This window comes from Gobio gobio (genome assembly GCF_949357685.1).
Source record: "Gobio gobio genome assembly, chromosome: 21".
Classification (NCBI taxonomy): domain Eukaryota; kingdom Metazoa; phylum Chordata; class Actinopteri; order Cypriniformes; family Gobionidae; genus Gobio; species Gobio gobio.
Genome location: NC_137117.1, coordinates 24867091 through 24880920, shown reverse-complemented (window position 1 = coordinate 24880920; position 13830 = coordinate 24867091). Strand labels below are relative to the sequence as shown.

At 41.9% G+C, this 13830-nt stretch overlaps 1 protein-coding gene across 1 annotated transcript; it reads left to right on the top strand.

Moving 5' to 3' along the window:
* The first annotated feature begins 5949 nt into the window (after positions 1-5949).
* Positions 5950-13614, top strand: LOC307117416 (putative pleckstrin homology domain-containing family N member 1). The gene is made up of 12 exons (XM_079802244.1): positions 5950-6332; positions 8903-9002; positions 9375-9425; positions 9539-9682; positions 9828-9914; positions 9993-10074; positions 10186-10322; positions 10842-10988; positions 11068-11169; positions 12000-12075; positions 12835-12911; positions 13057-13614. Exons 1-12 carry the CDS (start codon positions 6244-6246, stop codon positions 13126-13128), a joined length of 1164 nt encoding a protein of 387 aa, XP_079658370.1. The 5' UTR covers positions 5950-6243; the 3' UTR covers positions 13129-13614.
* The last annotated feature ends 216 nt before the right edge of the window (positions 13615-13830 follow it).

Below are 13830 nucleotides of genomic sequence, written 5' to 3'. Positions count from 1 at the left end.
CGATGATGACGCTTGCTTCGGGGTTGGGGAGGGGATCAACGACATTGCCGCTGGTGCCACTTCTCGTGGGCGTTGAGGCCGATCCTTGACCCGCACACTCGTCCACAGGTGGAGCAAGGGAAACCAAAGGATAGAGGAGCTCCAGTTGCCCTCTGGTGTCTTTGTCTGCGTCTCGCGGCTCTCCGCTGTTGGTTTTTTTTCGTGGATTTGTGAAACTACTCGGGCACAGGTAACCTGCCAGGCTGATCTGTCCTGTGCCAGAGCTTCAAGATGCATGGGATTGATGTTGGAATGCTTTAAAAGTCCCTTGGTGTAGTCCTTATAGCGCTTCTTTTGTCCACCAGCCGCTCGTTTGGCGCCTTGTACTTGACCGTAGAGGATTTGGCGAGGCAAGCTGTGGTCCGGCATACGGATGGTATGCCCTATCCATCGTAGGTGTTTCTTAGCCACTGCGGCTTCCATGCAGATAGAATTGGTGCTCTGTAGGATTTCCGCATGTTGGACTCGGTCCATCCAGGAGAGGCCGAGGATCTTCTGAAGGCAGCGGATGTGGAAGGATTGCAAGAGGGTGATGTGTCGGCTGTATGGAGTCCATGTTTCCGCCCCATAAAGCAGGGTGGAGACACACACAGCATTTTAAACAGCAACCTTGGTGCTGACCCTCAGATTTCGATTTTCAAAAACCCTACTACGAAGGCGACCGAATGATGAGGAGGCTTTTTTGATACGGGTGTGGATTTCCATATCAAGGGAGCAGCGAGAGGACAGAGTTGAACCGAGGTAGGTGAACTGATCTACATTTTTAAGTGGAATGCCGTTTATATGGAAGCTGGGGGGTGAAGAGGTTTGAGAGAAAATTTGGGAAATAACTTCAGTTTTTTTTATGTTAACCTGAAGACCAAAGAATTGGTAGAGACAGGTTATTGTGTTGAGGGCGTGCTGCATGGATTCTGGACTATGTGCTAGAATAGCGCAGTCATCAGCATATTGTAGTTCACCTATGCAGCAGGATTTGGTCTTTGGTCTCTGCAACCTCCGGATGTTAAAGAGGCTTCCATCAAGGCGGTATTCAAGGAGAACACCGTCCTTGTGTCCTAACGCACAATGAAAAAGGTGCGTGACGGCAGAAGGAGGTTAAAAAGGACTGGAGCCAAGACACAGCCCTGCTTCACCCCAACATTTACATCAAAGAACTCTGACTGAAGTTATCCTGTGGTGACTCTGGCTTGCATCCCATTGTGCAGCTGCTGTAGAATGGTGAGGAACTTGGGTGGTACCCCAAGTTTGGAAAGTTGTTTCCAGAGCATCTCACGGTTGATAGTGTCAAATGCATTACTGGGGTCAATGAAGGCTATGTAAAGGTCTGTGCGCTGCTCTCTGCTTTTTTCTAGCAACTGCCTTAAGACAAAAATCATGTCGGTGGTGGATCTAGTCTTCCGGAAGCCACATTGCGTTTCCGGGAGTGCAGCTTCTGAGATGTACTTAACTAGCCTATTGAGCATTGACCTATTGACCTAATTGAGATTTTTGCCAGAACTTGCCCTGCAATGGAGAGGAGGGAGATTCCACGTCTGTTGCCACACACAGCTCTGTCCCCTTTTTGTTTATAGATGACCACGATATCGGCATCCTTCCAGTCTTGTGGGAGGGTCTCAAATTCCCAAATATGACAGATCAGGAGGTGCAGGCGGCGTGTAAGGAGGTACCCTCCATGTTTGAAGACCTCTGCTGGAATGCCATCCGGTCCAGCACTTTTATTGTTTTTAAGACTCACAATGGCTTGGCGTGTCTCCAGAAACTGAGGGGGATTGTTGAGGTGTGTGACTAGTGATAGGTTGGGGATGTTATCCAGGATAGAAATTTCAACAGGGTTATTGAGGTTGAGGAGAGTCTCAAAGTGGTTTGCCCAGCGGGTGAGGATCTCATGGCGGTCCTTGAGGAGCGTCGAGCCATCAGCTGAACGAACTGGAGCAATCGCTCTCTTCCTGGGGCCGTAGAGAGCTTTGATGGCATCATAGAAGCCCTGTGAGTTGTTGCAGTCTGCCATACGCTGTATCTCTTCTGCCTTCTTCACCCACCAAGTGTCCTCCATGATCCGGAGGGCACACTGGGTTGCAGATCTCGCTGCATTAAAGGTGGCTTTCAAGGTAGGAGATCCAGGGCAGGACAGGAGAGATTTATGGGCATCATGTTTTATTTTGAGGAGTGTCTGTATCTCAGCCGAATTGCTGTCAAACCAGTCCTGATGATGTTTCCTCGGCTGGCCCAATGCCTCTGAAGCTGCACTGTGGATGGCTTGGCGCAGCGTTGGCCAGTCAGCTGATTCCTCCGGGATCTCTTTGAGGTTCTCAGCGAGGAGCTGTCGAAGGAGGTCTCGTGAAGTGGGGCTACTGAGTGCTGAGCAATTGATTTTTTGTTTTGGAGCTGTCCTCTGACCACGGGGTCTAATACTCATGAGGAGTTTGGATCTGACCATACGGTGGTCAGTCCAACACTCTGCTCTGCGCATGACTCGAGTGGAGAGGACATCTTTCCGGTCATTTTGACGGACGATTACGTAATCAAGGAGGTGCCAATGTTTTGAGCGTGGGTGCTGCCAGGTGGTTTTGAATCTGTTCTTCATCTGAAATATGGTGTTGGTGATGACCAGTTGGTGTTCTGCACAGAGAGAAAGGAGCCGGAGGCCGTTGTCATTCATCTTCCCAACACCGTGCCGGCCGATTTCCTTATCCCATACCAGGTGCTCTATGCCCACTCTGGCATTAAAATCTCCCATGAGAATGAGTTTGTCTGTGGCTGGAGTTTTTCTTATGGCAGAGTCGAGGGCAAGGTAAAAGTCCTCTTTGGTATTAGACTCGGCAGCAAGCGTTGGTGCATAGGCACTAATGAGGGTGGCAAAGCATCCTTTTGCAAGGGGGATGCGCCAGGTCATCAGCCTCTCATTGATGCCGACAGGGGATTCAGGGATAAACTGCAGCAGTTTGAACTTCACTGCAAAACCAACTCCATGGGTCCGGCGAGTGCCTTCGGGGACCCCTTTCCAGAAGAAAGTGTACCCTGCACCAACCTCCGTCAGGGAGTCCTCTCCATGAAGTCTGGTCTCACTGAGGGCTGCAACGTCGATGTTGTACCTTGCTAGCTCTAAGGCCACAAGTGCTGTTCTACGATGAGGCTTGTCAGGTGTCTCAGCCAGGTCCAACAAGGTGCGGACATTCCATGAAGCAATACTCAGGTGTCTATTTCTTTCTTTCGTTTTTCGACCGCATGTTGGGATGCTCCGGCGGTTGCGGTATACCGCCCAGAGTGTATGGCGCAGACATTTTTTGAACCACCTTTTCCAGGTCCTTCCCCATCTCAGGGGTGAGCAGCGTGGAACTGCTCAGTCGCAATGGAAGCTGCCGAGGCAATGTGCTGCTCCATCCCACAATTGCAACGACCATCACTCCATTGCCGCTGTGTGCATGGTTTGACTAGGCATTCCTAGCCACATCCTTGGCCTGTGCCTACCACCATTCCACATCGCCACAGGACCTTTGGGGGGGGGGAGCAAGAAGCTTGCACATAGGTAAGGATTAAGGTGAAGGTGTGCATTCCACACTCCCACCATCTTGGCTCCTTCCAGAAGGATCTCCGGTGGCATGAGAGAACCCATGACGACCTTCGTCTGAAAGGAGTTGCAGGGGTCTGCCGGTAGCCCGGCCTGCTGGGTTCCGTCTATGCCTGTCCCCAAAGGCAGATTTGTAATCAGGGTTTACTCCCCTAGCCACTGTACCCCTCCGGGTTTACCCACGTGGCGGTGGGGCTGCCTTCTTCAGACTTTTCCGCCATTTTGGTGGTTCTCTCACACCCACCATTTTCCGGCGACTCCATCGTTGAGGCGTTTGGGATCCCTCTTTGTCTGGCCTCTACCCTTTGACCTGTTTGGCATGGGTGGCCCTACCAGAAGTACAAGACTCCCGCCGACATAGCTCTAGGGGTCACGGAGACACGCAAAGTGCCCCACCACGTTAAGGTGGTGATCCGACGGGACACAACATACACACACACACACACACACACACACACACACACACACACACACACACACACACACACACACACACACACACACACACACACACACACACACACACACACAGCATGTTCAAAAATCAGCATGTTCAAAACTTCCGCAATTGTATTTTACCTTCAAATATCAAGTCAAGAGAGTGAACGCACATTAAGAAAGGAATTTTATTTCACTATTTAAGATAGCCTGTCGGGCAGGCCGGTAATAGGCTATGGTAGCCTGACGCCGGACAAGTGATTTTGCGAGCCCTGGCCCATACATGTTCGAGTCTGATCTGAATCGCAGGACAATGAACCAACACCTCAAATACAAAGGATATTTCAGCCTGTGATAGCGTGGCAAGTTATTGTTAATTATGTTTAGATAGACTCGTACACATAATCAGTAGATATTAAACAATCTGCAACAATGCAATACTATCACATCTAAAAAAAAAATTTACTCACTTAAGTGTGTTGCACCATTCCTGTCGGTTCCAATATAGAAGGCACAGCATCGTTTTTTTAAATCTAATTTTGTCTGCAAATCCAGTATCCAGAATTAGGCGTTCTTCTGTTGAGGCAGTGAAGCAAATTGGCTGATCTCTCGTTTGTTGAGCCAGCTTTCAATAAAAGCTTTTATTTGACTAACAAGGAAGTTTTCAGCTCCGAAACTTACAGGATATTCTTATATTATGATGACCTTGGCTTTTATATATCAAAAGCTCAAGGAAATGTTGATTTCTCAATTCATGACCCCTTTAAATCTATGTACTGTACTAATCATTTTTTATTTTATACAAAATATATTTTGCTAACTATTTTTTATTCTAAAAATGCTATAAGATCAAATCCATAAGTCTAACCAAGTTGTGTTCCAAATTTGAAGTTTGTCACAAAAAGTCCACATGAGATTTTGTTTAGGCGCTAATAGTCACCGGGTGTCACCCACATCCACATTGAATTTGTTTATGTGTTCTGTCACAATATCACTTTTAACACAAACAATCAGCAAATATGGAACATTTTGAGTCAGACCTTTCCAATTATATGTGCTTTGTCAAGATTAGAAAATGTTTTGATAATAAAATAGAGCAGTGAATTTTGTAATATGAAACATGACACTGCCCACTAGGGAGGAGCATGATAAAAAGGAATTTAAGTACCGTTTCCATGGTAATTCAATGTCCGATTTAAAAATGGTTTTCACAGGATGAATACTGAGGGTGTACACTCTCGAATGATACCTAATTGATGATGATTAATAAAATATGTGATGGAAAAAAGCTAGACGTCCCAGGTTACGATTTGAACCATTGCACAATATAAATTAAAAACAACACCACTAGACTAACACATTAAGCTTTGAAGACAAATGCTAAGCTGCTAAAGTGTTTTGTACCACAAATTGACACATAAAGCATAAAGAATGAAGCATAACGCTCCTGTTCATCACCATCCTTTCAACAAATTGCCATAGGTTCTTCAGTAAAGTTTTGAAGTGGTTTTGACTTTCTCTTTGACTGAAGTTCAGACTACCACCCTTTTTTTTGTGTCTGTGGTGTTGGAGATGCAGCCACAGGACCCTCCTTCTTCCTTTGTCTGGGGCATATGCGACAAAACAAACACCAGATTATACCTCTACATGCTAACCCACTCCTTACCACCAATAAACACATTTGAGATTCAGCTGGGGTTTTGCTGTCGTGGCTAATTTTGCCTACTTTTGTGTGTTGACTTCATGAGGTGCAATCATAATCTTAAGTGGGATTTGCTTTATTGATGCTGCTTGCGTCTCACATGTGTAAAATCAAAGTGGAAAACAAACCGTTTAATGTTTTCAAGCTCACTCACAGATGAAACTAAGTGAAGTGAGGAAGTTGTGTTGGCCGCTGCCGCGTCACTGCTGATAGCAACAGGAAGAAATAGTGCAACATTTGTGTGTAACTGCTGTGCTTGATAGTTTCATACACCTCTCTCGCTGCTCTTCATTCGCCCAACGTTGGCTTCGGTTCAATGTCTTTTACTGCAAGACACTTTATTCAGGCTTTCTGTGCATCTCATTCTTGAACCCTGCTTATAGACTGTTGGGGTGTGGGGCGTGTGGGGGTGACCAGATGGCCCTCAGTGTGTAGTTTAGAGGAGAAGCCATTGGGGACGTGTGTGTGGAAAGGAGAGGTAAGGTGCAGACAAGCTATGGGATGCTGCAGTGTGACCCAGAGGCATACGGGAACTGATGAAGTGGGCCCAGATGAGATCGAACTCCTGGAAATCAACAATGCAGGGTAAGAGATTGACTGCCGCATGGTTGTTGTTGTTTTTTTGCTCATGCATTTCAGTTGGAAGCCAGGCTTCCAGAATATACTTAGTAGCAGAACTTCCTCCTTTCAGAGTGTTAGGTAATGTTTGATAACATTCTGAAAACCACAGAGGGTTATTTATTCATAATCATGTGGATGTTAAAATGGAGGTGGCTGACTACTTGAGTTGTGAATGTTTGTTAGACTTGTTGTAAACACACACACATACATATATATATATATATATATATATATATATATATATATATATATATATATATATATATATATATATATATATATATATATATATATATATATATATATATATATATTCTAAGAGAGATGGTCTTTATGTATATATATATATATATATATATATATATATATATATATATATATATATATATATATATATATATATATATATATATATATATATATATATATATATTCTAAGAGAGATGGTCTTTATGGTAAGAAACCATGTGACAGTTTCAGTTTCAGCCTGTAAGTAATTTATAGAGACACTTTTTTCAGCGTCAAGCCATTCTGCTTGGTTCTGTCTGTCTGAAATGGATCTGATGAAACTGTGTGAAACATCTTGAGCTTCTTGTGTAAGATTTAGTTGTTTTATTCCCCTCACAATGATGGTGTTTACCGTGGATGGGCAGCAGACTTGCAGCTAGATCTCATTAGAGCCTCTCATACATGAAATGAGGCAGAACTAATGCAACTAGTATAGCTAATTAAAGGAGCCATGTGTGTTTGAGCAGTCTGGTGTCTTACCCCGAGCTGGAAGCCTCAATCCTCTCATTAGGAGACTGTAGGGATTAGAGTGGGAGTTAATCGGAGCTCATAAGCTTTATGTGGCCAAACTAGCAGAAAAACGGGGATCAGACAACGGCCAATCTGCAGATATACACACAGGTTGTTAATATGCAGGTATGCAACTGCATCAGGTGTTAAAACAGTTTGTTTGGAGTAATTACAACGTTATCACTCATTTTTGGGGGTAATGGTCTTGCAATATACTTGTTGAAGTGTCTATACGGGTTCTGAGTGTAGCTTAAAGAGTAGGGCCTATATTGAGGGTCAGATGGCGGATGTCTGCTTGTCATTCACCACCCACAGTAAGCTGCTTATGTCTGGGCACTTCCCCAGCAAGCAGCATGGGTAAAAGCAGTGGGAACAGAGGGTCTGGTCTGGGGATGAAATAAGCAACATTCAGGGAACAAACCTCATACAAAGTGTTTGCTAAAGTGTGCCGTTAAAGAATTTGTAATAAAAACATTGGCCTCAGGCTGACTATAGGTATGTAATTTGTGGTATCCAAATGGATACAATTGTTTCCCAGACTAGATTAGGATGAACTTTATGGTTATTTTTAGTAATTTAAAATATTCCACATTCTAAAATATGGATACGTTCAGTTGTCACCATAAAGGGTTAGTTCACCCAAAAATTTAAATAATGTAATTTATCACTCACCCTCATGCCGTTCCACACCCGTAAGACCCCCGTTCATCTTCGGAACACAAATTAAGATATTTTTGTTGAAATCTGAAGGCTCAGTGAGGCCTCCAGGGAGCAAAGCAATTTACACTCTAAAGATCCATGAATGTACTAAAAACATATTTAAATCCGTCCATGTGAATACAGTGGTTCAATATTAGTATTATAAAGCGACGATAATATTTTTGGTGCGCCAAAAATCGCGATCTTACATTTACATTTATGCATTTGGCAGACGCTTTTATCCAAAGCGACTTACAGTGCCCTTATTACAGGGACAATCCCCCTGGAGCAACATGGAGTAAAGTGGACACACTGGTGGTGACTGCTGGAATCGAACCAGCAACCTTCTGCGTATCAGTTCCATGGTTTAACCCACCGGACCACCATCTCACTATCGATCTTGAGAGTGTAAATTGCTTTGCTCCCTATGGAGGCCTCACTGAGCCTTCGGATTTCAACAAAAATATCTTAATATGTGTTCCGAAGATGAACGGGGGTCTTACGGGTGTGGTACGGCATGAGGGCGAGTAATAAATTACATTATTTTCATTTTTGGGGGAACTAACCCTTCAAGGAACCATTTACCTGATCTGGCTTAAAAATTATGTTTATTGGTATGACGGTAAGATCTTACAGATTTATGAATGAACCGCTCATTTTAAAATAAAATGACATCCACTTCAAACATTACAATGCTCATGCTACCTCTCGTTAACTCTACAAGTAAATCCAATTCACCAGCTAATTACTCTTCAACAGCAATGCCATATAAATAAACAGAGCTACCGCAAAAACGGAAGTTCAAACACAAAATTCTAAAGATATCTGTGCTCTTGTTTCTCTGGCACAAAAGGTGAATTGAAAGTGCCAACACTATCACTATCACAGAAAATAGGTCACTGCCGCATTGCTACGTAAGGTGAAATTTTCTCCCACTAAACCTATCGTGCAGCACACAACAATTCGCATTGTGTTTCTTAAATATGTATCTGTTATGCTGCAAGATAAAGTGACTGTTAACCCATTTGCTGTTTCAGGCTCTGGAGTCTTTCTGAAAGCAGACTCCAGATTTCCACAAGGAATGGCACAAATGAAAGTCCTCGTCATTGTCCTTCAGTGAGGCACCTGAAGCAGGAGGTAAGACAGTAAACAGGAAGTGGCAAAGGGCGTAGCATGTTTCCAAAAAAGAGAGTATACTGGAACACGGTGGCTATAAAAATTATTTGGACACTTAAAAATCTATTGATATTTCTACATTACATAAAAGATCAAAGAAACTAGCATTTATTTGGAAGAAAATAGTATCAGTGATGTGCAAATGACACTTTTTTTTATATTTGATGCGTAATTCTGTAACAATTGGACATTTTATATTTTGCTTAGGTGCATTAAAGTATCTAAATACTTTTGTAGCAACTGTATTCACATAGATCTAATGAATCTAATGTCTGCCCAGAATAAGAGTTTTATCAATTTCATTTCCATTTCTGCATCTGTGTCTTGTGCAAGGACCCAGATCCTGTCTCTGTGAGGGACACAACAAAACACAATCATTCAAAAGTATGTCTTCATTAGCTTCTAGTAAATAATATAATCATCAGTGTATTTGTCAACATTTACATGCTTTTTATGTAATATTATTGGGTGGATTTTTTTGTATTTCTGTTTCTCAGATGGTTCTTTGGAGCTGGACAAAAAAAGAGCTCCACCACAGGCTGTACACTCAGCCAATCAGAGAATGGGAAGGACAGGCACCACACACCTATGGAGACATTATCCACTCATCTTCGGTGTATTTACACAGTGGACACACAAAGGTAATAATTCAACAAAATTGCTTCAGTTCATGTGCCAAACTGCCCCTAACTACACTAAACTATAATTGAAAAATATTCTCAGTGTTTTGTGCCAATTCAGAATTCAGTAACTGTAATTTGTATGCATTATGGTTTCTGTCTGCAGGCTATGAGCGAAAGATATTTGGTTTTATTTTCCTTCCATTTGTTAATCCTCGCTTTGGACAGCTCTAATCGTGATTTTATTTATGAGGTAAGACTCTTTCTAAGTATAAGGAAATGTTTAACGGCATGAGTGTCACTTTAAACTGTCATCTGTGTCTCCTCACAGGGCCTTCTTCCTCTCTCGGCCATTGAGGTGCATTTGATCTCACAGCATGACCCCAGTTCTCCCCATATGTTTGAGATTAGCGGTGAGAGCCCCTCTAAAAAAACTTGAATCTCTAAATTAACCCAGATTTTTAACATTTTGAAGTCACAAAAATATTTGACCATAGTACATCTATATTTATGATATCCTCTAGGACCTATGATGGACTCAAAGATCTTCATTTGTGCTACTGCTGCTGAAACAAAAGCCTGGATGGAGAGCATTGAGGACAGGAGATACAAATCCCTAAGGCAACAGCTGAGCCCGTCTCATAGTGCTCTCTCATACCTGGTACATCTTATTCAGCCTTGCATACCTGAAATAAACAAGACTCATAAAACATGGTCAAACCCAGACAGCAACATAGTGTCTGTCCAGATCCGGCCCACATCTAGTATGCGTTGAATCCACATGTACCTGATGTGGCCCGGATCTGGGCCGCCACTATGTTGCTGTCTGGGAATATATTTGAAGACTTCAGATGCAAAAGCCTCTAAGTCCGTCTGATTTTTTTTCTTTAAATCAAGCATTTTTGTCAGGCTTCTATGTATAGGTTTCTACCTAACTACCGGTACTTCTGAATGGGCTGCTGAGGCTGGGATTTAGTGGGTTAGAAGTGAAAGTATTTTATGAATGTATATTATATGCAGAGAGCATTCACTCAGTATTGTTATCTCATTTCTGACCGAAGTGGCTTTTAGAGGCTTTTGCATCTGAACTCTTCATTTGTTCCTGAATGAACACTAGTTATTTTTGACCAAAGAACCAGATAAGGAGATTGCTCAGGCAGTTTTATTTTCACTATTCCAGGTACCATGTGATGAAAACTGGAAGAAGGAGGAGCTTAAAAGGTACTTGCTGCGGTCTCCGATCTTGCAGTGGGAGGGGACGCCCATTCAGCACATGGGCTATCCGAAATACCTTTCACTGGTGCACATCAGCAACGTATACACACAGGTCAGGCTGCAGACTATTAATTGAGAGTGGTGTCCATGTCATTCAGGATGGTACTAAACAGGCCTCTTTCAAACAACAGGACCGGCTTTTGCTGGGACCTCAGGAGCGTTTGCTTGTGCTTTTCCCATTTGACCTGCTCATTCTATCTCTCGACTGTCATCATGTACGTGTGAAATATGAGGTGAGATAATTTTGCTGACTAAACCACAAGCTATACAGAACACTGCACTATCAACAGTATGTCTGCAACTATAAGCCATAGAAATGTATTTGGCAGCCTCAATTAGTACACTCTTTAAAAATAAAAGGTTCGCTGTGAAGCCATAGAAGAACCATTTTTTCTTTCTTTTTACCTTTCAGTTTTACACTAAAGGGTTCGTTCACCCAAACATTTTAATTCTGTCATTAATTACTCAAACCCATCAGACCTTCGTTCATCTTCGGAACACAAATTAAGATATTTTGGATGAAATCCGAGAGTTCTCTGACCCTTGGAGTCAAATGGACTATTTTAACAACCTTTCTGGGCCTTGAAAGTGTTCATTAAATTGCGGTCTATGGAGAGGTCAGAAGGCTCGGATTTCATCAAAAATATCTTAATTTGAGTTCCGAAGATGAACGAAGGTCTTACGGGTTTGGAAGGACATGAGGGTGAGTAATAAATGACAGAATTTTCATTTTTGGATGAACTATACCTTTAAGAACCTTTTGTGGAATGGAAAGGCTGTTAAAGTTTCTTGATGGAAGCATAAAGAACCTTTATTTTTAGGAGTGTAAATAGTGAACCCTATTTAATGGAAAAGTTAACTCAGTTGATAAGTGATGCCATGGTGCTGACAATGAGGTTTATATACTGTACTGTTTCTTTAAAAAAAAAATAATACCATTATTGTCATTTGACCTCAGTTTAAGTAATTCTTTTTTTAAATACAATAAGCAAACATTTAATTCAGATTCAAATATATTGTATGTATACATCACAGCACTGAGTTGTATTGTTTTATACTGAAGGGTCGTCTGCCACTAAAGAGCATTAAAGCGATGGAAAAATCGGCACTGCCTGGCAGACTGGAGTTTGAACTCACAGGTATGCATCTTTCTGAACAAATAGGCCTATATTAATCTCATACTCTAAACACAAAACTTGAACATGACCTCTAAATTGTTTGTAATATTACTAATTCAAATGGAATATATATAATGTACAGATGGCATTATGGGAGAGCAATTTAAATGTGCAGCTTTGGACAGCACATTTACACATAATGTGGTATAGTTATAGTTTATGCTTGTGTCTGTTGTAATGGTCTATACTTTCTTTCAGCACACATCTGTGTTATCAGTCATTTCACTATGACTTGTCATGAGAACCCAGGAAATGCACTCTTACTTGCAAATACTCTAGATGTGCAGTTTGCTGGGGTACATTAATAAAACTATATAGTATATCCTATTATATATTGGTTTTTCATAAACATGAAGAAAGCCAAAGTTGGATACTTTGCATGTTTTGTTGTTCTAAGAGTCAGAAATCAAGTGATCTGTGGTAGTCATAGAGATGCCTGTGACTCACCTTCAGAAAATAGCCATGTGATGATAAATGCTCAGACTGGCTTCTCAATGTTCCTCTTATCGCCTGCGTTTGTTTAAAGAGGCAATTCATACAAAATGCCATTACACCAGGCTATAGAAATTATCAGAAGCCTTTTAAAAAAAAATAAGAGCAATGATTCATGTAGGCCACTTTATAGTTCAATGCACTTTTCTGACAGATTTCACACAAGTGTTTTCGAAACTTTTGTAGACCTATAATCTTTATGCTGATCTGGAGTGATATATTTTCCAGGTGAACTGATGGAGCCTCTGCTTGTCTCCTGTATTTACCCCGAGGACTACCAAAGCTGGATCTTCCAGTTACAACAGGTAAGACTGCAGTCGTTGGATTTTAAGCTGTTTGTATTCAAAACAAGATAATGACCTTTATAGTAAAATCAATTATTTTAGAGTTTACCACACTTTATAAGATGTTGATACAATAAATTTGAATATTATTTTCCATCTCCTACAGCCTGATAAAGTGGCAGATTCATTGCCACATCACACACCCCCTCCACTGATACCAAAGAAGCGCAGAAGCTGAGGATGATGCGACGGATGGGGATTAAAATGCTGTGAACATCATAAATACTTCCATCATTCATTGTGCCCAATGAAAGCTGCTGATGACAAATGAACATTTTACTTTTGCATTTTACATATAAGTAACAAATCTCTTCACTGCTTGTGAGGAAAGATCTTCAATAGCTAGGGAACTTAACATGTAGTCTGCTCCGTTTTAGTAAATATATGTTTCTGAAGTAGTTAGTGGAAACAGGCCTCACACATGCACATACAGTAAGTAGGCCTACAATGTATAAATGTTTAAGTGAGACGTAATAACTTGTAATTAGAAATGTCCAATGTCTTGTATCTGTGAGCTCAGGCACGTGCAGAGGGGGGGGCTTTGGGTGCTCGAGCCCCTGCCCTTTTTCAAAATGAATCAAAAGTGCCCCTCTCAGACAAATATCAATGATAATATCGTTGTCAATAAAACTAAATAAATGTGATTATTATAACATGAAAATGCATACAATAGTAACGGACGGCTCAAAAGTCGGACAATTTCTGTTGAGGCGTTGCCGTAACGCGTTGCTATGGGTCGCGTGCGTTTTGATTGACAGCTGATTTTCCACGGTTCGGAAACGGCTCTCGATCCAAATATGGTCCTTTCAGAGAGTGTGTGGCCTCACGGGAAAAAAGTAAACCAATATTTTTTTTTCATCCATAATCAGAGCTAATGTGT

Coding starts and splice junctions, on each gene's coding strand:
- LOC307117416 (XM_079802244.1), top strand. CDS start 6,244: ATGGGATGCTGCAGTGTGACCCAGAGGCATACGGGAACTGATGAAGTG. Junction 6,333..8,902: donor CTGGAAATCAACAATGCAGG/GTAAGAGATTGA, acceptor TTGCTGTTTCAG/GCTCTGGAGTCTTTCTGAAA. Junction 9,683..9,827: donor TACACAGTGGACACACAAAG/GTAATAATTCAA, acceptor TTCTGTCTGCAG/GCTATGAGCGAAAGATATTT.